At 44.2% G+C, this 24,096-nt stretch overlaps 1 protein-coding gene across 2 annotated transcripts in view; it reads right to left on the bottom strand.

The window, feature by feature from the left end:
- GYS2 (glycogen synthase 2) overlaps positions 1-24,096 on the bottom strand; it is a 37,926-nt gene that overhangs the window by 5,372 nt on the left and 8,458 nt on the right. For both annotated transcript variants that reach the window (XM_039347383.1, XM_039347382.1), the window contains exons 3-13: positions 23,261-23,452; positions 18,050-18,235; positions 15,982-16,126; positions 12,598-12,715; positions 10,281-10,401; positions 8,191-8,297; positions 6,559-6,618; positions 5,338-5,416; positions 3,753-3,866; positions 1,107-1,233; positions 222-317 (exon numbers count right to left, since the gene is read on the bottom strand). In XM_039347383.1, the coding sequence (XP_039203317.1) occupies positions 222-317; positions 1,107-1,233; positions 3,753-3,866; positions 5,338-5,416; positions 6,559-6,618; positions 8,191-8,297; positions 10,281-10,401; positions 12,598-12,715; positions 15,982-16,126; positions 18,050-18,235; positions 23,261-23,452 (1,345 nt within the window). The remainder of the gene's footprint in view (positions 1-221; positions 318-1,106; positions 1,234-3,752; positions 3,867-5,337; positions 5,417-6,558; positions 6,619-8,190; positions 8,298-10,280; positions 10,402-12,597; positions 12,716-15,981; positions 16,127-18,049; positions 18,236-23,260; positions 23,453-24,096) is intronic.

Raw genomic sequence — 24,096 nt, 5'->3', positions numbered from 1 at the left:
TTCATTTCATTAGACTTTTCAAACATGATAAGCTCACCTTTTGCCAGCCTAAAATAATGCCTGCATTAAAACTGTCAACGCAAGATCATTTTCCAACTTTGGTATCAGAATAGGGCTGGACAGCAATTGTTATGCTGATAACACTTATCTAATATGGTAGTTCACATACTGGATGGTGACACATGAATGATATCCCCTGGTTGTAACCTGAATCTTGTTACCATAAGCAGCCGGGTCAGCTACATGTTCCTGCATGAAACAGCCAAATCCCGACAGGTTCGTGGTAACGCTGGGGATGCCCATGACGGTGCATTCAGCTACGAAAAGAGAAAAGTGAACAGAATTTCAGACCAACAAACTAATGTGCAGCATCACATCAGAAGGTGGAGTTATTGAGCCTCACTGAAACAATCGGCCAGTTTTTTTGTTTTTGTTTTCAAATTTGCACCACTACAGATATTGACTGGAAGGAAGGAGGGAGGGAGGGACGGAGGAAAAGAGGCAGGAAATGAAGGAAGATGGAAGGAAGGGAGGGAGGGAGGGAGGGAGGGAGGGAGGGAGGGGACGAAAGGAAGAAGGAGGAGAAGGAAGGAAAGAAAGGAGGGAGGGAGGGAGGAAGGGAGGGAGGGAGGGAGGGAGGAAAGAAGAAGGAGGAGGAAGGAAGGAAGGAAGGAAAGAAGGGAGGGAGGGAGGAAGAAAGAAGGAAGGGGAGGGAGGGACAGAGGGAGGAAGGAAAGAAGGAAGGGAAGGAGGGAGGGAGGGAGGGAGGGAAAAAAGAAGAAGGAGGAGGGAGGAAGGAAGGAAGGAAGGAAGGAAGGAAGGAAGGAAGGAAAGACGGGAGGAAGGGAGGGAGGAAAGGAGGGAGGAAGGAAAGAAGGGAGGAAGGAAGGAAAGAAGAAGGAGGAGGAAGGGAGGGAGGAAGAAAGAAGAAGGAAGGAAAAGGGAGGGAGGGAGGGAGGGACAGAGGGAGGGAGGAAAGAAGGGAGGGAGGAAGGAAGGAAAGGAGGGAGGGAGGAAGGAGGGAGGGAAGGAAGGAAGGAAGGAAGGACTACCTGTATCTGGCAATCATTAACAAGTGATGCATGAACAGGATTCAGCCTGCTCACCTGGAGTATACCCCCAGGGTTCATAATAGGATGGAAAGACTCCAAGATGGCAGCCTCTGACAAACTCTTCATAGTCCATTGGTAATAATGGGCTGGTCGAAGAAAGAAATTCGGGATGCAGGATTACCTGCAGAGGAGAAAGAAGGAGTTAAGAAAATCCATGGTACTTTCCCAGCAAGGATCTGGAGGAATGTCAAGTTGAGAATAGAGTAGCAGTTATCTTGATGATGTGAGGTGGGGTGGGCTGAAGTATGGACTTGACTTTTTTAGTGGCGATTGGACCAAAGTCACTTAGCTGACTTTCATGCTGAAAGTGGAACTAGAACTCCCAGTCTTCTGGTGATTGACCCAGAGTCACCCAGCTGGCTTTCATGCCTAAAAGGGGATTTGAACTCTTGGTGATTGGCCCAAAGTCGTCTAGCTGACTTTCATGCCTGTGGGGAAAAAGGGGCTAATTGTTTCTACAGAACTGGAAGACATGCTAGCCTGTGAAGAAATGCATTGAATATATTTTAATCTCATGAGCCTAGCTGAAACTTGAGTATTGTATCTAGGAAGGTCTCAGCTATGCTGAAGACCGGTCTTAACCAGAATTTGCTGATATGATAGTTACTGTACTCTAGAGACAACCCCTAGGAACTAGTAGTCATAAAAGATAATTTGTAAATAAGGGCAGGGGGCAATAGAATTAGAGTAATGGAAGATGTAATTGGAAGCGGAGATAATGTATTCACTTTAGGTTAGGGGTGTCAAACTCAATTTCATTGAGGGCCGCATCAGCATTGTGGCTGCCCTCGGGGGGCTGGGTGGGTGTGGCCAGGGTGGGTGCGGCCTACTGGGTGGGCATGGATGGAGTGGGTGTGGCCTACTGGGTGGGCGTGGCCAGCTCTACATCGTCAAGGGTGCCTGTGGGGGCCTGGGCAGGAGTGGGACAGATCTGAGGGTCTCTGGCTGAAAGGGGTGGGACCAGGGCAGAGCCCATCAAGCCAGATATGTGAAGTAGGTGAGGAACATTTGCTGGCCACTTCCAGCGGATGGTGCATTTCTTCATTCCTCACAAAGGGTGACACCACCCCAGCATGCACCCAGGGGGCAGGGCCGACACGGCAGGGGCTGGTTCCTCGCTGTTTCCAGACGGCCTTGTGGAGCTAAGATTGAATGCATTTCAGCATAGATGGCCACCACAAAATTGTACATTGGCTCCCGGCCGGCCTGGGCCAGGGCCAAGCCACTGGGGGCCGTTCCCTCACTGTTTCCAGGATGGCTTTGCGGGCCACAGGAAACCACTTCGTGGGCCGCATCCGGCCCCCGGGCCTTGTGTTTGACATGTCTGCTTTAGGATCTTCGGATAGGTTGTGATGACATGATTACTAAGCCAATGAAGAAAAAGTGGGAGGTAAATTAGTAACCGCAATAGGGAATATAAAGAAAGAATATTGATAATTTAAGGCGTGTCCATTGTTCCTGTGTGCAGGAGGAACACCCTCTTTGCAAAGTAGTACAACTAAATTACCATTGTTTTCTCTTGGAAGTCTAGTTATTTCAACTAGACAATGAATCCAACAATGCCTAAGACAGGACTAGAACTCACAGTCTCCTGGGGATTGGCCCAAAGTCAGCCAGCTGGCTTTCATGCTTAAGGCGAGACTAGAATTCACAGTCTCCTGGGGATTGGCCTAAAGTCACCCAGCTGGCTTTCATACCTAAGGCAGGACTAGAACTCACAGTCTCCTGGGGATTGGCCCAAAGTCAGCCAGCTGGCTTTCATGCCTAAGGTGGGACTAGAACTCACAGTCTCCTGGGGATTGGCCTAACGTCGCCCAGCTGACTTTCATGCCTAAAAAGGGACTTGAACTCACAATCTCCCACTTTCTAACCTGACGCCTTAACCCCCAGACCAAGCTGGCTCCACAGTGAATGACTGAAGCTCCATTCCCTTTTCACATATGTTGCATTGCACATAAAAAGAAATGGGGGGCTTCTATCATTGGGTTGCAGCTCCCCTTGTCGAATCCACCATCTTCGGCTTGGCACCTCGTTGGCATTCTGCCATCAAAGCACCAGGAAAGGGAGGGAGAAACACATGGGCAATAATTCTCTACATTCTATGGTGGGAACAGTTGAAGAAGAGCAGAGCAGTAGGGAATTTGGTGCATGCCAGGCATCTTCAAGGCCGTTTGCCCTGAGTGTGGAATTTCATTAGCCTAAACACCTCAGCGTTCCCAAACTTCTCAGGGATGTCGGATTGGCTAAAGATGGACTGGACATGGGGGGAGGGATGGAGAACCGAGGGGAATAATTCTGTATTGTTGTGTGGGAACTTTAGATTCCACCTGACTTTACCTCAGCAGGCATCTCTTAATAAAAGTACTTTTCACTTCAACCAAATAGAGTCAAGAGATTTTCTTCACTAAGGGATTACACTGGGGCAGGTCTGACAGCCATCCTGATTTTTTTTCACTTCCCCCTCCCACAGATAATTCTGAATCTAACTATAGAGCCAGTGTGGTCTGTGGGATTTTGCTGATTTGGGCTGGGGAATCCTGCCCTTCCTTCTTCGGGAATTGTCTTCATCTGGGGTAGGTAGCCTTATAAGACCATGTCTACTCCAAGAAACAGGGAGAGACAAGAAGCTCATCTTAATACCTTAACTCGATCCGTCCGATTATTGAACAAACCGATCCGTCTGATGGTGCTCAGGATGGGATCGCCAGAGTCATCGATCATGTTGTGTGTTGTCACGGGTGGGAGGCTCTGCCGCTGCAATAAAATGAAAGAAGCCCACTGTCAGGACCTACTTCAAAACCTCATCCTAAGGAAGCAGAACTCGTGGAAGCGGTTTCTTCCAAAAGGAACTTTTATTAGGAGACGCTGATAGCAGGCATACTAGACAGGATCTGAGGGTTTCCCGCTCAGATCAATAAGTTAAAGATGTCCCAAGCAAACCCCACCCCAAGTTCATCAGGTCAGTTCACATGGGCCAATCCCAGGTGTTAGGTCCGTTGTGGGAAAGAGCAGATAACGCCAGGCTGTCTCAGGGTTGCAGCGATGTTTTGTCGGTTTTTCACACCTTCTCCTCTGAATGCGGAGATAAGCCAGTTGCCAGAGGCACATTCCTTTCTTCTCCCCTCTCTTTCTAGCTGACATCAAGGGAAGAGATAGTTCACAGAAAAAGTATGCAGGGTAGTGATAGAGGAAATCAGAGCTTTCCCCTCCTCCCATCCAGGGCATGACAGAACCCAGAAATATAGAGAGAGTAGAGTTTGAGTTAAAGATAGAAAAGAACCCCCTTAGAATATGGGTTCTGACATGCATTTTATATAGGCCCAAAGTGCATTAAACATGTAAATTGATGCCTGGGTTAAACTCCTTCAAACTGGGGGCAGACGTGTGTGGAGCTTTGTAGAAGCTTCCAGTCAGCCCATCGGAAGAGGTGGAAAATATGCTGGGAATCTTTTCTGCGGCATAACTGCTTTTGGCGCCAAGGGAATATTCTGTCATGGGAACCAGCTATAGCTGATTTAGTGTCTAGATCAGGAGTCTTCAAACTTGGCCCTTTTATGACTTGTGGACTTCAACTCCCAGAATTCCTCAGTCAGCATGCCTGGATGAGGAATTCTGGGAGTTGAAGTCCACAAGTCATAAAAGGGCCAAGTTTGAAGACCCCTGCTTTAGATCAAGTTAAATCCAAAAATGCTAGAGAATTCCCGGAAGCCTGGCACTCGGACAAATCAGTCATCAACAGGCACATAGAGATAAACCACATCTACATACCATTCAAAAGAGACTAAAAGACCACAACACCTCTTTGCCAGCCATTAACACCCAGATAAGCAGAGATTAACACCAAGATTAATAGTAGACCAACAAGCAAGCATTAAACAATACCCCAATCAAGGAACTAACAATTCAGACAAACAATCCAACACTAAACAACAGCCTAATCAAGGAACCACCAAGAACACCACCATCAACACTTACAGGGCAAGCCACTAGTATGTGAACAAAGAGCAAAACCCACTCCTTTCTAACACCGATGATGTTACCTAGTTGGGTCATGAAATGTCTGCAAGAAAACAACCAAGTTCAGAGACCATCAAGGACCCCTTACTTCAACCCCTGTGCAACAAATATCCTCTTCTATTGACTCATTGTAGATGAGACAAAAATATATGCCTTCCTGCTCAAATAACAGTGATGAATTTTGAAAAGCATTGCAGAAAAAACACACCTGGGTGGAATAGATGGCTCGTTTCATAATAGTTAGGTCATCACGATCTATAATCTTGTTCATGTCAGGAATTTCTCCTCTGTGGATGTAAGAAAATTAATTCCTTAGGGGAAAGAAAAAGAAGAAGTATATCCCATCTCCTGCAAGTTTTTGAAATTGACTTCTGGGATTAACAGATTACAATAATCCTATGGTTGCCTGGGCCAATTCAAACCCCATGGAGCTCAGTGTATCTTACTTCAAAGCAACTGTAATGCATGCATTTTCCAAGCAGTAATCGCTAGTACATTTATTAAAATTTCTAGGAATAATAAGTGTAAATTTGGTGCTAAGTACAGGGAATCCTCGACTTACGATTACAGCTGAGCCCAAAATTTCTATTGCTAAGTGAGACAGTTGCTCAATGAATTTTGCCCCATTTTATGATCTTTTTTGCCACAGTTGTTAAGTGAACCACTGCAGTTGTTTAGTAACACAGTTGTTAAATGAATCCGGCTTCCCCATTGACTTTGCTTGTCAGAAGGTTGCAAATGGGGATCCCATGACCCCAGGACACTGCAACCGTCATAAATATGAGTCAGTTGCCAAGCGCCTGAATTTTGATCACGTGACCATGAAAACAGGTCATAAGTCACATTTTTCAGTGCTGCTGTAACCTTGAATGGTCGGTAAATGTACTGTTATAAGTCAAAGACTATCTGTAGAAGTGGGTTTTCCAGTGTCCCAAGAAAGACATTTTTCTAGCACTATGTAAACTGGCTCTGGGAACGTTTGAAAGCTAATGACAAATTCTAGAAAATAAGACACAATAACTAAACACAACATTGCGTGTAATCCTAGTTTGGGTTAGGCAACCTTGGCCCTTTTATGACTGGTGGACTTCAACTCCCAGAATTCCTGAGCCAGCCATGCTGAGGGGAAAGGGAGAGGTGTCCATGCTGAGCCAGGGATTCTGGGAGTTGAAGTCCACCAGTCATAAAAGAGCCAAGCTTGCCTACCCCTGTCCTAGTTCGATCTCCAGAACATGTTTCCTGTATCTACAGCGAGTGACAACTTTGGATATGTCTTCAGACATAAACATCGTAGACGGTTCACAGCTATGCCATATTAATTTCTACATCAAGGCGTCTTCCGTATATAAAACACATACAGAATCCTTTGTTATTTGTATAAAAAAAACAAGAAAGATTGCACAGGTGCATAATTCTGCTGAATTCTCACCTTAGCAGTGCTTCATAGAGTTTCTTACCAAATTTTTCCTTCACTGAATGTGCAGTGTCCCTAAGAAAGAGTAAAACAGAATGTTAAAGAAATAAACCCTGTGTTTCAATGAGGAAATTGAGCTTCCTCCATTAATAACAACAACAACAACAACAACAATAATAAAGTTGGAAGGGACCTTGGAGGTATCTAGTCCAACCCCCTGCTCAGGCAGGAAACCCTATACCATTTCAGACAAATGGCTGTCCAGTCTCTTCTTAAAAACTTCCAGTGTTGGAGCATTCACCGCTTCTGGAGGCAGGTTGTTCCACTGGTTACTTGTTCCCACTGTCAGGAAGTTTCTCCTTAGTTCTAGGTTGCTTCTCTCCTTGATGAGTTTCCATCCGTTGCTTCTTGTCCTGCCTTCATTGACTTTGCTTGTTGGAGGCTGGTGGAAAGGTCGCAAATGGTGATGTTTGACCTCAGGAAGCTGCAACTTCCTATCACAAATATGCCATGTGTCTGAATTTTGATCATGTGATCATGGGGGTGGGATGCTTCGATGGTTTTAAGTGCCTGTTGTAAAAGTCACTTCTTTCAGTGCTGCTGTAATTTCGAATAGTTGCTAAACAAGTGGTTGTATTTGAGCAAATACATACTTGATCTTGGTATGGAAGTTTGGCATACTGACCAGCTGTCAACTTAGTAGGGAGAACATCTATACAGGTTAGGGAGAATGTACCTTATGTGCAGGTCATAAAGAAACCTATAGAACAGTGGTGGCAAACCTATGGCACGGGTGCCGGAGGTGGCACTCAGAGCCCTCTCTGTGGGCACGCGCGCCGTCGCCCCAGTCCTAGGCGTTCACCTGGGTTTTATAAAACCTTTTCGCTTTAGACCTCTGCCGCCATGTACAAAAAAAAAAAAGGTTCAACCAATCAGTCAATTTCAACTTCTCGCAGGAAAAAAAAAAGATCTTGCAAAGTTGGAATTGATTGATTGAACTTTTTAGTCCCACCCAGTCTGCTGTTATCACCACAGCCACGCCCAGCCAATGGGCCCCACCCACCCGGCACCCGACGATGCATAAGTGGGTTTTGGGTTGCAGTTTGAGCACTCGGTCTCTAAAAGGTTCGCCATCACTGCTATAGAAGTAACTGAGGAATGTTGAAGGGAAGAAAGCAATTTGTCTCTGAGAAATGGGAAGTTTGGGCATACAGGCAAATATTTGTTGTCTTTTTTTTGGCATCTGGCAACTCTCAAAGTCCACCCAAGACATTTGTAACCTGGTTGATGCTACCATCTTTCACATCCTGAAATTGTCTGGAGTGATGGATACAGTTAGCATAGCAATAGCATTTAGGCTTATAGACTGTTCCATAGCTCTTTGCCACATTCTCTGCACGGTTGACAATGAGGAAGCATTATTTGCATATTTTCCCCAACAATTTAGGTCCTTGTTTTATTGACCTTGGAAGGATGGAAAGCTGAATCCTCCTTGAGCCCTGTCAGGATCGAACTCCAGACTGTGGGCAGAAGTAGCCTGCAATACTGCATTCCAACCACTGCACCTTTGGAATACCAGTCAGTATTGAAATTAGAAACAGGACATCATCATCTGTCCATTATATGGGACAACAGAAAGAAGTTTACCAAAGCTGTTTCCGGACTGCCTGGCCTTTCAGTGTCTCCACGTTGAAATTGTTGGTTTTTGCCGGCATTATAAAGAATACAACGACTGTGACATCACTTCTGTGCACCTAAAAGAGAAAAGCACATTTTTAGCAGAGGTAAAGATATTTTCCTCCCCTTTTATTGCCTTTCCTGTTCCTGTCTTTTAGACCATGTCCCTATAGCAATGGTGGGATTCAGCCAGTTCGCACCGGTTCAGTAGAACCGGTAGCTACATTTTGTTGAGTTCGGAGAACCAGCTGAACCCACGTTGCTTCTGGTAGTCCATTCTAGGCCTTGGAGGCTTGGTGGAGGCCTCCCAGACCTAGAATGGCCCGCTGGAAGTGCGTGGATGTCACTTCAAGAAGTCCGTTCTAGGCCTTGGAGGCCTGGAGGAGGCCTTCCAGGCCTAGAAGAGCCCACAGGAAGTGCATGGATGTCACTTTGGGAAATTCATTCTAGGCCTTGGAGGCCCAGGCCTGCATCCATGCAGAGAACCGGATGTTCAGGTATTTGAATCCCACCACTGCCTTATAGGCACCTATCTGCTGCACAAATGGTCAGAGGAGATGACCAGGCTGAGCCCGAAGGAGGGATCAAATGCATCGTCAGTGATGAATCACTTCACACTCAAAAGAGATCGAAATCCAGCCCATTTGAATTCCTTCTATTCTTATCTCCCGCTAATTTTCCTTGGCTGTTAGTAGTTCAGATTCTTATGGCGTGCTTAAGCTTACAATAAATCGTTATACTCATTTGAACTGCCTGGATCTCCCAACCTTCCCAGTGCTCGACAGATGGCATGGTTTTTCTGCTGTGTCTCATCCTGAGATCATAAATGAGACAGGTTAACTCATCCCTAGCTACAGTGGCATTCAAGTACAAGCGGTCCTCGACTTATGACTGCAATCGATCCCAAAGTTTCTGTTGCTAAGCAAGGTGGTTGTTAAGTGAGGTTTGTTCCACTGTGTGGCGAAAATGATCACAAAATAAGGCACATAACAACCGCCTTGCTTAGCAACAGAAATCCTCTGGTGATAAAATGAGGACTACTTGCAGTGCAGGAAAAAGTCAACATGAGTTCCCCATCATGATCGAATGAAGGTACGAACAGCTCAACAGCAAAACCAATTGATAATGGCTGTAATAGCAATAGCGTGTATGGAACAGTAATTCCATTAAGCAATGGAACCTACTTTAATTAGGATTCTTCTAAACAGCAGGCTAGACTTGATGGTCTTGATCAGTGTTTCCCAAACTTGACAATTTTAAGGCATGTGGACTTCAACTCCCAACGCTGGCTGTGGAATTCTGGGAGTTGAAGTCCTCATGCCTTAAAATTGTCAAGTTTGGGAAACACTGGTCTTGATGATCCTTCCAAATTTAGGGTTTTTAGATCCTATTTAATCCTTTATGTGGTGGCGCAGTGGTTAGAATGCAGTACTGCAGGCTACTTCTGCTGACTGCCAGCTGCCAACAGTTTGGCAGTTCGATTCTCACCGGCTCAAGGTTGACTCAGTCTTCTGTCCTTCGGAGGTCGGAAAAAATGAGGACCCAGACTGTTGGGGGCAATAGGCTGACTCTGTAAAGTGTTTAGAGAGGGCTGTAAAGCCCTGTGAAGCAGTATACAAGTCTAAGTGCTATTACTGTTGCTATAATTCTGGTTCCACTGATGGGGGCAGTGAGTTTCTATACTAGGGATGTCAAACTGCTGGACTGCAGGCCATACGCATCATGTGGAAGCCGTGCCCACCTCATTGCCGGCCCGATACCTTGCGCTATATCACGTGATGTCCTGAGTTTAACATGCCTGTTCTATACTGATTTCTCAGAAATATCTACAGGAGGGTTGTAATAGGTCAGGGGTCTCCAACCTTGGCAACTTTTAGATTTGTGGACTTCAACTCCCAGAATTCCCCAGCCAGCATGGACAAGCCACGGACGTGAGTTTCACAAAGATATCAATCTGGTTGGCCATTTGGGGCGTGAAATGCTGGATTTTGGTCTCACCCATCGTCGCTCTCCCAATGTCTGACTATGGGAGCTTCTGAGATGCCTGTCCTCTTTCTTACCCTCAGCAGGAAATTTAATCTTGATAAGGCCTCCAAAAACATGTCCGCTCCTTTGTTTGAAAACTCGTATCTCCCGGCAATGAAGAAAAACAAAGTCTTTTCAAGGTTGAAATCAAGATGGCTGGAAAGAGAGCAAACAAGGGCACAATGCTGTAAACTGTTGTTCAAACAAACACACCATCCGCGATGTTGAACAAAGGTCACAGATGTCTAACGACAACATTGGAAGCTGAGCATAACCTAGCTTGCTTTCAGCTCTATATGTGTGTATCCTGAATAGCAAAGAAACATCTGTTCTCCCTACGGGGCCCACTGATACAAAGCCGAAGGAATGCCTCAAAGGAACAGACTAAATCCCTCAATACATAATCCTCGCCAGAAAAAAAAATGCACGTGAATACATGCATTATATTGACTCAAAGATTCTACTAAAAATTCAGTTAAAAACACAACTCTTGAAACCCCGACTCCTATTTCTCCAAGGAAACTATTTGCAGAACAGGAGTACAAGATGCATTAAACATGACCCAGTTTTGCTGCCACTGATGGGGTTTTCCCACAACATGTTAAACCCAGGTTAACAAATCTCTGTATTCACAAAGCATGCTAGGCCCAAATTATGCCTCAGCATGAGGGCATGGTTCAGCAAAATGCTAGTACAAGGGTCAGGCCAAGGGTGTCCAATCTTGGCAACTTTAAGACTTATGGACGTCAACTCCCACAATTCCCCAGCCAGAATTCTGGAAGTTGAAGTCGACAGGTCTTAAAAGTTACCAAGGCTGGACACAGTAATTTAAGTTCTCTTAATATGCTAGATCAGTGATGGCGAAACTTTTAGAGACTGAGTGCCCAAACTACAACCCCAAACCCACTTATGCATCCTCGAGTGCCGGGTGGGTGTGACCCATTGTGTGGGCGTGGCCCATTGGGTGGGCGTGGCTGCAATGGTAATGGCAGACTGGGTGGGATTAAAAAGTTCAATCAATCAATTCCAACTTTGCGAGATCTTTTTTTTTCCCGCGAGGAGTTGAAATTGACTGATTGATTCAACCTTTTTGGGGGGGGGGCACACGGCGGCGGAGGTCTAAAGCAAAAAGATTTTATAAAACCCAGCTGAAAGCCTAGGACTGGGGCGACGGCACAAATGCCCACAGAGAGGGCTCCGAGTGCCGCCTCTGGCACCCGTGCCATAGGTTTGCCACCACTGTGCTAGATCATTAATTATCCAGCCCATTTTAACTTTGTTAGCATAAAGTGCAAACTCAGCTCTTCAGGATTTTAGATTTGAAGAAGGGAAAGTGACTAGCAAAACAGGACACTGATTAAACTATTTTGTTTTTTTCTCTGCTTTTATCCAGTAATTCTTAACTCTTTGCAGCAGAGAAGGGTCAAAACAGCTTGGTGAATCTTTTAATCTGACATCAATAGCACAGGGCTTGTTACTGTAAAGGACCCTACTATTTCAGATGCAGGATTAAAAATAGTGAACCAATTTGCAAGATGGCATACAGGCAGACCTCAGTTTACAGCCATCCATTTAATCACTGTTCAAAATTACAACACGGGGGGGGGGAAGTGACTTACAACCAGTCCTCACAGTTACAAAATTTGGGCATTTGGCAACCAGCGTGTATTCACAACTATTGCAGCTGTTACCTTCTGCAACCTTCCCCAGCTGGCTTTAGAAATCAAAGGGTCTTGTCTGAGATGGTATAGGTTTTCCTGCTTGAGTGGGAGGGTGGACTAGAAGACCTCCAAGGTCCTCTCCAGCTCTATTCTATTCTATTCTATTCTATTCTATTCTATTCTATTCTATTCTATTCTATTCTATTCTATTCTATTCCATTCTTCTCCATTGCATCTATTCTATTCTATTGTTTTGTTCTGTTCTGTTCCATTCCGTTCTGTTCCATTCCATTCGATTCTTCTCCATTGCATCTATTCTATTCTATTGTTCTGTTCCGTTCTGTTCCGTTCCATGCGATTCTTCTCCATTGCATCTATTTTATTCCGTTCCATTCCATTCCATTCCATTCTATTCCTATTCTATTCTAAAGCCAGATTCCCTTCACGACCATGTGATTTGCTTAACAACTGCAGCGGTTCACTTAACAACCATGGCATAAAACAGTCGTAAAATGATTTGCAAACCATCTTGCTTAACAATGGAAATTCTGGTTACGATTATGATTGTAAGTCAAGGACTACAGTGCAATTTTTTTTTCTTCTTCATCTGCTTGGTTGGAAATATAGCATCTCTTCCTTGCGCCTATATTTCAGAGTGATGTGGGTATCAATTTTGAAAGGCATATCCTACCCGTAGAAATGACCTCTAATGAACTCTTGGATCCTGGCTTTATTGGTGGCGTGCAAATTCTGAAATTCATGCATAGCCGAGAATTTCTTAATGTTTAGGCCATTGGGTGTGACAACATCTGGTTAAAGGAAAAGAAAGACAATGAATTTAGAGGGGTAGTCTAAATAAAGGATAAGAAGCTGAGAAGTTGATCCTTCAGGAATTGGAATGTGTACCAATAGAATATCAATACCAATATAGAATAGAATGCCAGTGGAGTGGAGTGGAGTGGAATAGAGTACAGTAGAACAGAATGGGCTAGGACAGTGGTGGCGAACCTATGGCACAGGTGCCAGAGGCGGCACTCGGAGTCCTCTCTGTGGGCACGTGTGCTGTTGCCCCAGTCTTGCTTTCCCCACGACCCCCTCCTCACCAGCAGCCCCCTTGGAGGAGAGTCGCCCCCGAGTGTGGCCCACACGGAGCAGTGCAGCCAAGGACATGGCAGCCAGGCAGTGTAGACAAGACTCTGCCCTCACGCACAGTTGATGCTGCGGGGTGCGGGCAGAGGGCGTGGCTGCTATGGCACTGCTGGGCTGCCTGGGTGATCTGCGGCAGGCCCTGGAGGCAGTGAGTGGCCCTGCGGGCAGGCGGGGTAGGGGCAGGGTGGGGGTGGGGCATGGGATGGAGCGGGGGGCAGGGCCAGTTTTGGGGCACTTGGTCTCTAAAAGGTTCACCATCACTGGGCTAGGACTACAGTAGGATTAGGACCAGGACTAGGATTAGATTAGATGCAGAATAGAATAGAATAGAATAGAATAGAATAGAATAGAATAGAATAGAATAGAATAGAATAGAAGAGAAGAGAAGAGAAGAGAAGAGAAGAGACAAGAAGAGACGAGACGAGACGAGAAGAGACGAGAAGAGACGAGACGAGAAGAGAAGAGAAGAGAAGAGACGAGAAGAGAAGAGACGAGAAGAGAAGAGAAGAGAAGAGAAGAGATGATGGTGGGACATTGACATACATATAATTATTTGAAGCAAACCATTATTTGAACAGAGGTTCTGAAGGCAGTCCTACAATCAATTATTAATTATTAATCTATACCGAAGCAGTGATTTGGAAAGGAATTATCTTCTATCCAAGCATAGATTCCCCACAGATTGTAAACTGCAATGCACTTGGGCAAATGCCAGGCTTAATGATCTACTTCCTCAAGGACCATTGACCTTTTTTCTGAGCAACAGGCACCTTTCACAACTTTGCACATTGACATGTGCCAGTTTCAAATCGTTCTTTACAAACAAAAGTTCTGGCACGGGCATCTCAACTCCAATTTTCTCTGAATAAAGCCAATTATTTAAAGATCTTGCAATCTGATGATAAGTCTTGATACCCTTGATAGATACCCTATTTCCAAAAAAGGATAATACGTTCTACTGGACATTTTGGTGACATTTCATATTATCTGCCACTGTATCCTCCTGAGATGTTTCTAGACATAGAACTTGTAAACATTATTTTATGTGACTGAGTACTATTAGCTTACAAATAATAGGGATCAAGTTCTCATGATTTTGGCACTCCTCAATATTGCACATTGTTCTTGATGCTCTTTTATACCAGAGAGTGCTATGATGGGATTCATTTAAAACTGTAGGTTTTTATTTTATAAATATACTGATATAATGGCCAGTACGATCACCTTCTTTTCACCTGAAGCTAAAGAAGCTGCAGAAATCCTAAGGCCTTCTTTTATTGAAGGGTTGAAAGGAGGAGTCCTTGGTGCTCTCGGAGGTTGATTGTTTTCTTCCAGACTTTTCATTACCCAAACTAGGTAACAACATCAGCCCTGGGTAATGAAACATCTTCAAGAAAACAACCAACCTCCGGATTTCAACATTACTCTTTCATGGTTAGGCTCCTCTTGTTCTCACCATTAAAGAAATATCTTTGAGAATATGTTTCTGTGCTCATGTTAGAGCATTGGTTAAGAAGGCCAAGTTTGGTTAAGAAGGCCAGCCTGACAACTGTTGTTTCCAGTTGTGAGGAAACAACAACTGAATGAAAAACTGCTGGTGACTTCTTCCGTTGCTCCATCGAGAGCATTCTAACCTATTGCATTTGTGTGTGGTTTGCCAACTGCACAGTAGCAGATAGGAAAGCGCTCCAGAGGGTCATTACCATCACCCAGAGGATTATTGACTGCCTTCTTCTCTCCCCCCCCCCGGGATGAACTGTACAGTTCCCATTGTCCTAGGAAAGCTCAAAACATTCTTAATGACTCATCTCATCCCGGACATTCTTTTTTTGAACTTGTTACCATCTGGCAGACGGTACAGGATAATGAAAACAAAGACAAATAGGCTGAAAAATAGTTTTTATCCCAGAGCTGTACAGTAGTGGCCAAAAAGTGTATTTTTGGGAAAAGTGTATTTTTGAGGTTTTATGGCTAATAACACCACTTTTTGGGAGTAGTACCATAAAATTATATATCAATGGAAAGATAATTTAATCAAGAATGTAATGCAACATAGTTTGTTCAATTATCTGTACTGTATTCTATGAAAAGTTATAGTCAAATAACCAGAAAAAGGAAGCACCACTTGCTTAGGTTGATATCAGGCAGCTTTTCTTCACCTGATTGTAGCCAATGAGCATGAGTGTTTAGAGAGCCAATCGGATGTTATCATGTTTTGGCAATGAACCAATCAGATCACAGTAGGATTCAGTTATCAATCTCATGTATTGAAACTGAGAGGAGGACATTTGTCAGTGTGTTATGTGATCGCTGTCAAATTGGTTGAGTTTTTTTGTGTTCTTTCATTTAATGAGCTTGTAAAACGTAATAAAATTAAAGTAATGGTGCAAAGAGTTGACTGGTTGCCTAGAAAGTGATGTAAAATAGTATTATTAAGTAAACAAGGCTACAGTTATAAAGAAATTAGAAGAAAAATTGGTGGAAACTTAACCAAAGGTGGCATTTCTACTGTATAATTTTGGCCACTACTGTAACCATATTAAATATCACAGTATATAGTGCAACATTGAAGTGCAATATTAGGGGCAGCGCAAAGGTTAATAGAATGTGAAACATGTGTGTATATAATGTATGTTCTTATTTGTGGTTTTTACTTGTGAGTAGTGTGCACTGTGGACAGCACTTAATTTTGTTGTGAGTTACACAATGACAATAAATATGTTCTGGGAGATGAAGTCCACAAGTCATAAAAGGGCCAGGTTTGAAGACCCCTGCATTCTTGGATCTCTTGATGGGATATATAGTTAATGAAATGCTAGACTTTGCCTATCCCTATAATGCCTATCCCTGTCCTGTCCTGTCCTGTCCTATCCTACCCTTCCCTATCCTATCCTATCCCGTATGCTGTGAGAAAGATGGAGCTTACCAGTTGCTCTCTTCAACATGTGCTCCGCTTCTATGGCCGTTATCTGAGAGACCGTGGTGAAGACATGGGCACAATGCACAGATGCCCGCTCCATGCAGTACCTGTGGTATATCTGCCTTTCCCCTGCTTCTTTATCTATATCGAACTGTTAAATGGAAGGGAAAAATCACAGATGAAGGAAGTTTTCAAACAGTACTCCTACACTTGTAAGTAAGTATTGGAGTTGACGGCAAGAGTCAGGACCGAATAATAGAATAACAGAGTTGGAAGGGACCTTGGAGGTCTTCTAGTCCAACCCCCTGCTCAAATAGGAGACCCTATACCATTTCAGACAAAGAGTTGCCCAATCTCTTCTTGAAAACCTCCAGTGATGGAGCACCCACAGTTTCTGAATGCAAGCCGTTCCATGGCTTGATTGTCCTCACTGCCAGGAAGTTTCTCCTCGGTTCTAGGTTGCTTCTCTCCTTGATGAGTTTCTCTCTGTTGCTTCTTGTCCTGCCTTCAGGCGCTTTGGAGAATAGCTTGACTCCCTCTTATTTGGGGCAGCCCCTCAGTTATTGGAACACTGCTGCAGGGCAGGGAGAGGCAACTAAGAAATATCCGTTAACAACACCATTATGTAAATACTGCCCTTAAGGATCTGCAACAGACATCAGCACAATGATATTTGCATGATGATGTCACTATGTAGAGTTGCCATTTTGGCACGGACTTGTTTACTGATGGAATCTACTGGCATTGGTCTTGGGAATAGATGAATTTTTGTCCAGTAGGTCAATGGGACATCACCTTGGTGGAAAGTTGACATTCTTTCAAACCATAATAACAACAAGAATTTTATTAAACGTGTATAACCCACTTGACTCCCAATGACTCTGGACAATCCTAACAATTAAACAGTAAAATTATTATAAAAGATGGAAGCACGACAGACCCTAGCCCAGGGGTAGGCAACCTTGGCTCTTTTATGACTCATGGACTTCAACTCCCAGAATTCCTGAGCCAGCATGGCTCAGCATGGAAACCTCTCCCTTTCCCCTCAGCATGGCTGGCTCAGGAATTCTGAGAGTTGAAGTCCACCAGTCATAAAAGAGCCAAGATTGCCTATCCCTGCCTTAGACGATGGAGTGAGGGGGTCCCACTCACCCTCACCAAGACACTGATTGAAACTTCACGGCTTTCAAAGCTAATTCTCCTTTAAAGCTACATTAACAAAATCTTACAAGTTTGAAAGTACAAATCTGGCACTGTCTCATTTACAGCTTGGGAACCCAGAGAGAAGGTCTTTTCTGAACCTTTTTCTCCACCCATTTATACAGCTGCAGGCTAAGCCCTCTCTTATCTGACTAATAGAATTAACTTATCTGGCTGTATTTCCTGTCTGGTTTCCCTGGCAAGTCTCTCACTGCCTCTTTTACAGTCTAAGAATTGAGCAGTGCCTCTTCTGAGTCTCTTCACCCATGATGCACCTGCAGGTGATGCCCTTTCTGATCTGACCATTCCCTAAGCACCATCTCTCTCCCATGCTCCTGTCCCTGTCTTCCATGGTCATTTCCACATGTCGTTATAGCGATAGCAATAAAAATAGCACTTAGACTTATATACCGCTTCACAGTGCTTTACAGCCCTCTCTAAGCGGTTTACAGGGTCAGCCTATTGCCCCCAACAATCTGGCCCCTCATTTTATCGACCTCAGATGGATGAAAGGCTGAGTCAACCTTGAGCCGGTCAGGATCGAACTGCCAAACTGCTGGCAGAGTTTGCCTGCAATACTGCTGGCAGCCAGCAGTCAGGAGAAGTAGCCTGCAGTACTGCATTCTAACCACTGCGCCATCATGGCTCTTGGGCTGTTACATTTGGGAGCAGAAGATGCTCGATTTTAAAGCTGTTCTAATCAAAATACATTCCAGTAAGAATGTCACCTCTGGGTTCACAAGACCTGCTTTATCAGATCAATTAAGGCTTCCCCCCCTATCTGTCAAGATCATTCCCACGTACCATTACACCGAGAGTGTTTGTAGAATCACAACAGCGAGAAGAATGACAAAGACAAGCCATGTTTCCTCACCTGATCCAAATGATTGTAGAAATCTATGCTGGCTGCACAGAGGTACCTTCCTAACAGGGTCGCGTGTGTTGTGAAAATGGTAGCAACTGGAATCTTCCTGGACCGGCACAGGATGAGGCCGGGGCCAGTCTGCCATTCATGGAAGTGAGCTATAACATTAGGCTTCTCTTCAAACTGACCGACAAGCTGTAAAGAGAGAGAAACAGGGGGAGCTTATTATATCCCCTACTAACTTTTATCTCTCAGCAGTCTCCAAGCTGAAAGAGGCAAGAGAACAAAGATGCAACAGCTGGGTACTTGCAATATCAATAACCAAGTCAGTTAAAAAAATCCTCATGGTTCATTTGCTCAGTGTGTTAAAAGTACAGTAATTCTATTTTGATGTTGAATTTAATAACAGCAGCAAGGCTGTTGGTAGGGCAATATTGGAAGAAGGATTGTTTGCCTACTATAGAAGAATGGTCACTTAAAGTGTCAAATTTAGCAGAAATGGCTAAGATTTCTGCTTATTTGAAGGATTATTCACAAGAAAGATACATTTCGGTTTGGAGAAGATGGATAGATTATATTCAGAATAAATATGGGACTAAAAAGTTCAATTTATTTTATGAATAAATTATTGAATATTATTATTGCTATTATGGATCATCGCACAGTCAGCCAGATGTTCAGACTGGATTTGGCATTTTGTCCACCTATCGAGTCCTTACCCAGGACCTGGGATAGGCAGATGTGGATGTTTGATGGTATTACAGATATCGTCGCAGGATGGAAGCAGTTCCTAGTAAGGCCGCCTTTTGCAATTGACTAATAGCGAATTTGTCAATGCCAATGGTGTTCAAGTGGTGCTCCAGTTGTTTTGGGATTGCACCCAAGGAGCCTATGACTATTGGTACTACCCTTGCTTGCTTTTGCCACAGTCTTTCTATTTCTATTTGTAGGTCTTTGTATTTTGTTATCTTCTCCAGTTCTTTCTCGTCTATTCTGTTGTCTCCAGGCACTGCCACGTTGTTGTTGTTGTTATTATTATCATTATTATTATTAATAGTTTAGTGTAGTGGAATCTTTATTATATTGTATTGTTTATAAATTGGGATTTTAATTTGATTATATGATAAAGTTCATATAAGTTTATCCTGTGTTAAAAGAGAGTTAAAGTGCATTACATTTGTTTATCTACATAGTTGGTTAATGTTAGTTAGATTATGATTATTATATTTGTTACCCTGTATTCAGCTCTGGGAAGTGGGGGAGGGGGGGGAAGGGGGGTGGGTTTGGTGGTATATTTTGCAATTTTTGTAAAACTTTTCAATAAAAAAAAGTACAGTAATTCATTTTCAACTTAGTTTGTTGGGGGACAAACATCGAATGATAAGAGTTGGAGCAGTGATGGGATTCAAATATGTGAACAACCGGTTCTCTGTGTGGATGCCGCTTCCGGAAGTCCGTTCTGGGCCTGGGCAACAAAAAATTAGCTACCGGTTCTGCCGAAGTGGTGCGAACTGGCTGAATCCCACCACTGCCTTGGAGGTCCTCTACTCCAACCTCCCTGCTGGATGGGAAGAAAAGGCCTTAGAGCTTTGAGTGAATTCTGTGGTTATTTAATGATTCAGTTGATCCTGTCTGGGCAAGGTGCATTCCTGAGACTGGGAATTTTATAACCAGAGCGGTGATTGGTGGAGCAGTTTTACAATAGGAAGATTTATTTAGAATATATATGCATTATAGGGATAGGCAAAGCCTAGCATTTCATTAACTATATATCCCATCAAGAGATCCAAGAATGTAGGGGCCTTCAAACTTGGCCCTTTTATGACTTGTGGACTTTAACTCCCAGAATTCCTCAGCCAGACATGCTGGCTGAGGAATTCTGGGAGTTGAAGTCCTCAAGTCATAAAAGGGCCAAGTTTGAAGACCCCTGCAAGAATATGTGTGTGTGTGTGTGTGTGTGTGTGTGTGTGTGTGTGTGTGTGTTACCTAGGGGAAAAAAATCCCACAGGTGCTTTTCCAAAAGGCAAGTGGACTTTATTGGTATTTTTCTTTGAAAGCATTTCACTTCTCATCCAAGAAGCTTCTTCAGTTCTGTTACCAGTTCAGTTATACAACTGGTTAGAACTGAAGCAGCTTCTTGGATGAGAAGTGAAATGTTTTCAAGGAAACCCCTCCCCTCCCCAAGAAAGTCCACTTGCCTTCTGGGAAAGCACCTTTGGGACAACCATGACCTGGATGATTGAGAATCTCCATAGATATTTAGGAAGAAAAGAAGTAACCTCAGATAAAATCTCTTTATGTAAGAGCGGGTGATGTGTGCAAGAAAGAGAGGACGTAGATATATCTTTAAGTCTCTGTCTAAACCTGTCTGAGGAATTCTGGGAGTTCACAAGTCTTAAAGTTGCCAAGGTTGAGGACCCCTGCAATAACGTACATCAGAACAAGGGTTAATTTAGTGACTGAGTGATTCCGAGCACTGAATATGTACTTCCTGTTTATTCAAGCTTCCATTTGCTAGAATTTACACACACACACACACACACACACACAGAAAGGTTTAGGCATTGTTAAAGGGCAGAGACCTGTCATTTATTGCCAGGAAGTCATTGATCCTGATGGTGAAAGATTGACAACAATCCATTCACCATCATCACCCAAGATCTAAGCAGCCATTTTAGTTTTCCCGTAAGGTCTCCTAGGTTTCATCCCTCCATGGAACTGTGGGAAATCTGGATTAGCTAAGCCAACAACTAGGGTCCATGCTATCAAACAAAATCCACCAGCTAGTACTTAAAGTTTCATTGTACATGGAGGTTTTGTTTCTGGCCGCTGCTGCTGCTGGGGTTTGTAGTTCCTTGTCTGTTGGGGGGGGGGGTCAGGACATTTCAGTCACCATAGCCTGGAAACCGGCTCATGGAAGATCCAGGTTTTCATGGCCTTCATGACAAACACAGGCTAGTACTGAGTAACAACTTACATATGACTAAGTACATCCTGCATCAGATCTGTCTCAGGACAGTTGACGTGTGATCAGACTGGAGTCAATGCAGTGTGTTTGCTAAGATGCTGGATTAGTAGCCAGAAGATCACAAGTTCTAGTCCTAATATCAGAAAGTTAGGTAATTTAGGGCCAGTCACTCTCTCTCAGCCCAAACCACTCCACAAGGTTATTATGGGGAAAATAGGAGCTGTCTTGAGTTAGCTGTCTTGAGTTCACCCAAATCAAGAGCAGGATAAAAATCCAACCAAATCAATGAAGGATTGCCACCAGCCCTTCGCGTGGTTAGATAGATCAGAAGTCCCCAACCTTTTGGTCACCAGGGACTGGTTATAATGTGGAAAGGTTAACAATCACTAGAATAATGATGTGTCTGCATAATTACTGGAATAATGCTGTTTTTAGCAGTATGTGACTAACCTAATGTGCATTGCACTTGGATACAATATATGTAGCAAACTTTCCATTGTATACCCGTGAGAAACTAACCTAATGTATTACAATGTGTATTTCAATGTGTATTCCTTTGTTCCTGAGAAAAAGGAAAGTATAAAACTGAAGTCTGAACCCGCCCTCGGGGTTCAGAATTGCTTGTTGCTATAGCTTCTGAACCTGCACAATAAATCTCTCTGCTAAAAGCCCTCTGGAATTCGTAAGAGTCCTTTCGTTTTCCACAAGAGTTACATGGAGAGAGATTTTTCCGCAGACCATAGGGGGACTGGTTTTGTGTGCTGCCTGCATCCTGTGGATCAGTGGTTCTCAACCTTTTTAATGCCGTGACCCCAACCGGTCGTAAGTCGAGGACTACTCAACTGGTGCAGCACCGTTTGCAGAATGGGACTTTTGGCAGGCTCAGCAGGGCAGAGACAGCCTGGACAATTCCTATTGGCTTTTGAAAGCCAATAGAATTAGACTCTATTCAAGAGAGTCTATTCTATTGGCTTTCAAAAGCCAATAGAATAAAAGGGAGTAGCACAGCTAAGGAAAAGGGGGGGGGGAAATGGCAGATTGCGTTGTTTGGCGACCCCAAATGGGGTCCCGACCCACAGGTTGAGAACCACTGCTGTGGATGGAGCTTTCCTTGTTTGTGCGGACCAGTTACTGGTATGCCATGGCCCAATACTGGTCCACGGACCAGGGCTTGGAGACCTCTGAGATAGATCATTTCTTGGTTTGAATGAGGATTGTCACTGTGAAAGAATTTAAAAGTAATCCTGGGGAAAGTATGAACATGTCGTTAAGGAGAGACTTGAGCAGGAGATCACCAAGTCAAGAGATAGAAGGAAGTGTAAGAAAGGAACTCAGAATAACCCTGTCTTAATTTTGTTTGCTCTTCGTGCTTTCTTTTATCTCTGGTTCATACAATTCATTATCCAAGTTCCTTCCTGATGGCTCTTTCCTATCTTCCCCCAAGGACAACTCTACCTTCCTTTATAGATGCTGCCCAGGTCTATCAAAGGAAGAGGGACCAAAGTCCACCCCAGAGATTTTTTCTGGATCCAGAGGGATTCCAGGGGCTACTTGGGGATTTCCCTCTTGATCTGGCAGGCTGGATGCTCGCTCAGCCACCAGCATCAGAGGCTACCAGAGCACTAGAGGGGATGGTCTACAGCAGGGGTAGGCAACCTTGGTTCTTTTATGACTGGTGGACTTCAACTCCCAGAATTCCTGAGCCAGCATGAGGGAAACTTTGGCCCCCCTCATGACTCGTGGACTTCAACTCCCAGAATTCCTGAACCAGCATGGCTAAGCATGGAAACCTCTCCCTTTCCCCTCAGCAAAGCTGGCTGAGGAATTCTGGGAGTTGAAGTACACCAGTCATAAAAGCACCAAGGTTGCCTATCTCTGGCCTAGGCCTATGACTCGTGGACTTCAACTCCCAGAATTCCAGAGCCAGCAAGGAAACCTCTCCCTTTCCCCCCAGCATGGCTGGCTCAGGAATTCTGGGAGTTGAAGTCCACGAGGCATAAAAGCACCAAGGTTGACTACCTCTGGCCTAGGCCTAGGCCGCTTTATGACTCGTGGACTTCAACTCCCAGAATTCCTGAGACAGCATGGCTCAGCATGGAAACCTCTCCCTTTCCCCTCAGCACGGCTGGCTCAGGAATTCTGGGAGTTGAAGTCCACGAGTCATAAAAGTGCCAAGGTTGCCTACCCCTGGTCTACAGGTAGACCCTTCCAGGTAGAAAGAAAGATGAGGAGTTCAGCTCCAAAGACAGCACCTCTTTCAAAAACCAGGCAGTTAGCGATCCGAAGATGAGAACATCATTTGCTTCTCTGTCATGGTAAGGAATGCCAATATGGCCAGCGTCCCAGAATTCCCCTTTCCATCTATCCAGATTCCAAGCTGCTGATGCTATATCGAACAACACCACATATGGGCTTCCTTCAATCAGCCATCTCCCGAAATGGACCTGTTAAAGGGAGGCAGAAGAGATAGGGCAAACCATGGGATGTCACAATCCACACTCATTGCTCAACAATACAAGTCAGGGGATATAATCAGAATTCTTTAATTCAGAAGTCCCCAACTTTTGGGGCACTAGGTTTCTGGTTCCATGGAGAGAGGTTTTTCCGTGGACCGGAGGGGGTGTGCTTTTGTGTGCTGCCTGCATCTTGTGGATGAGGCTTTGCTTGTTTGTGCAGACCGGTTGCTGGTATGCCAGGTCCACGGCCTGGGGGTTGCGGACCTCTGCTTTAATTCAATGACTTCATCTTGGCAATTAAGAATTTACCGAGGCCAGCACAAAGATTTGGGGTGAATTGTAATGAATAGCAGTACCGTGTTTCACGATAATTTTACCGAACACTGGCATTTACTTCCATTTTTTTTTAGCAAGCCCACGATCATAGTGAACCATCAGTTGGCTTAACAATTGCAGCATTCACTTAATGACTATGGATGTGCTTAACGGCTATGATGATTCACTTAACAACTTCAATGATTTGCATAACGGCTGCTATTTTGGGGGATGTTTTTATTGTTTTAATGTCTTTTAAATTGTTTTCATTATTTTACAATGTTAGCTTTGTAAGCTTTCCCAGAGTCACTTGATTG

The sequence above is a fragment of the Crotalus tigris genome, unplaced genomic scaffold (genome assembly GCF_016545835.1).
Source record: "Crotalus tigris isolate CLP2741 ecotype Arizona unplaced genomic scaffold, ASM1654583v1 scf7180000018068.1947079, whole genome shotgun sequence".
Classification (NCBI taxonomy): domain Eukaryota; kingdom Metazoa; phylum Chordata; class Lepidosauria; order Squamata; family Viperidae; genus Crotalus; species Crotalus tigris.
This window is presented reverse-complemented; position numbering and strand designations above follow the sequence as displayed.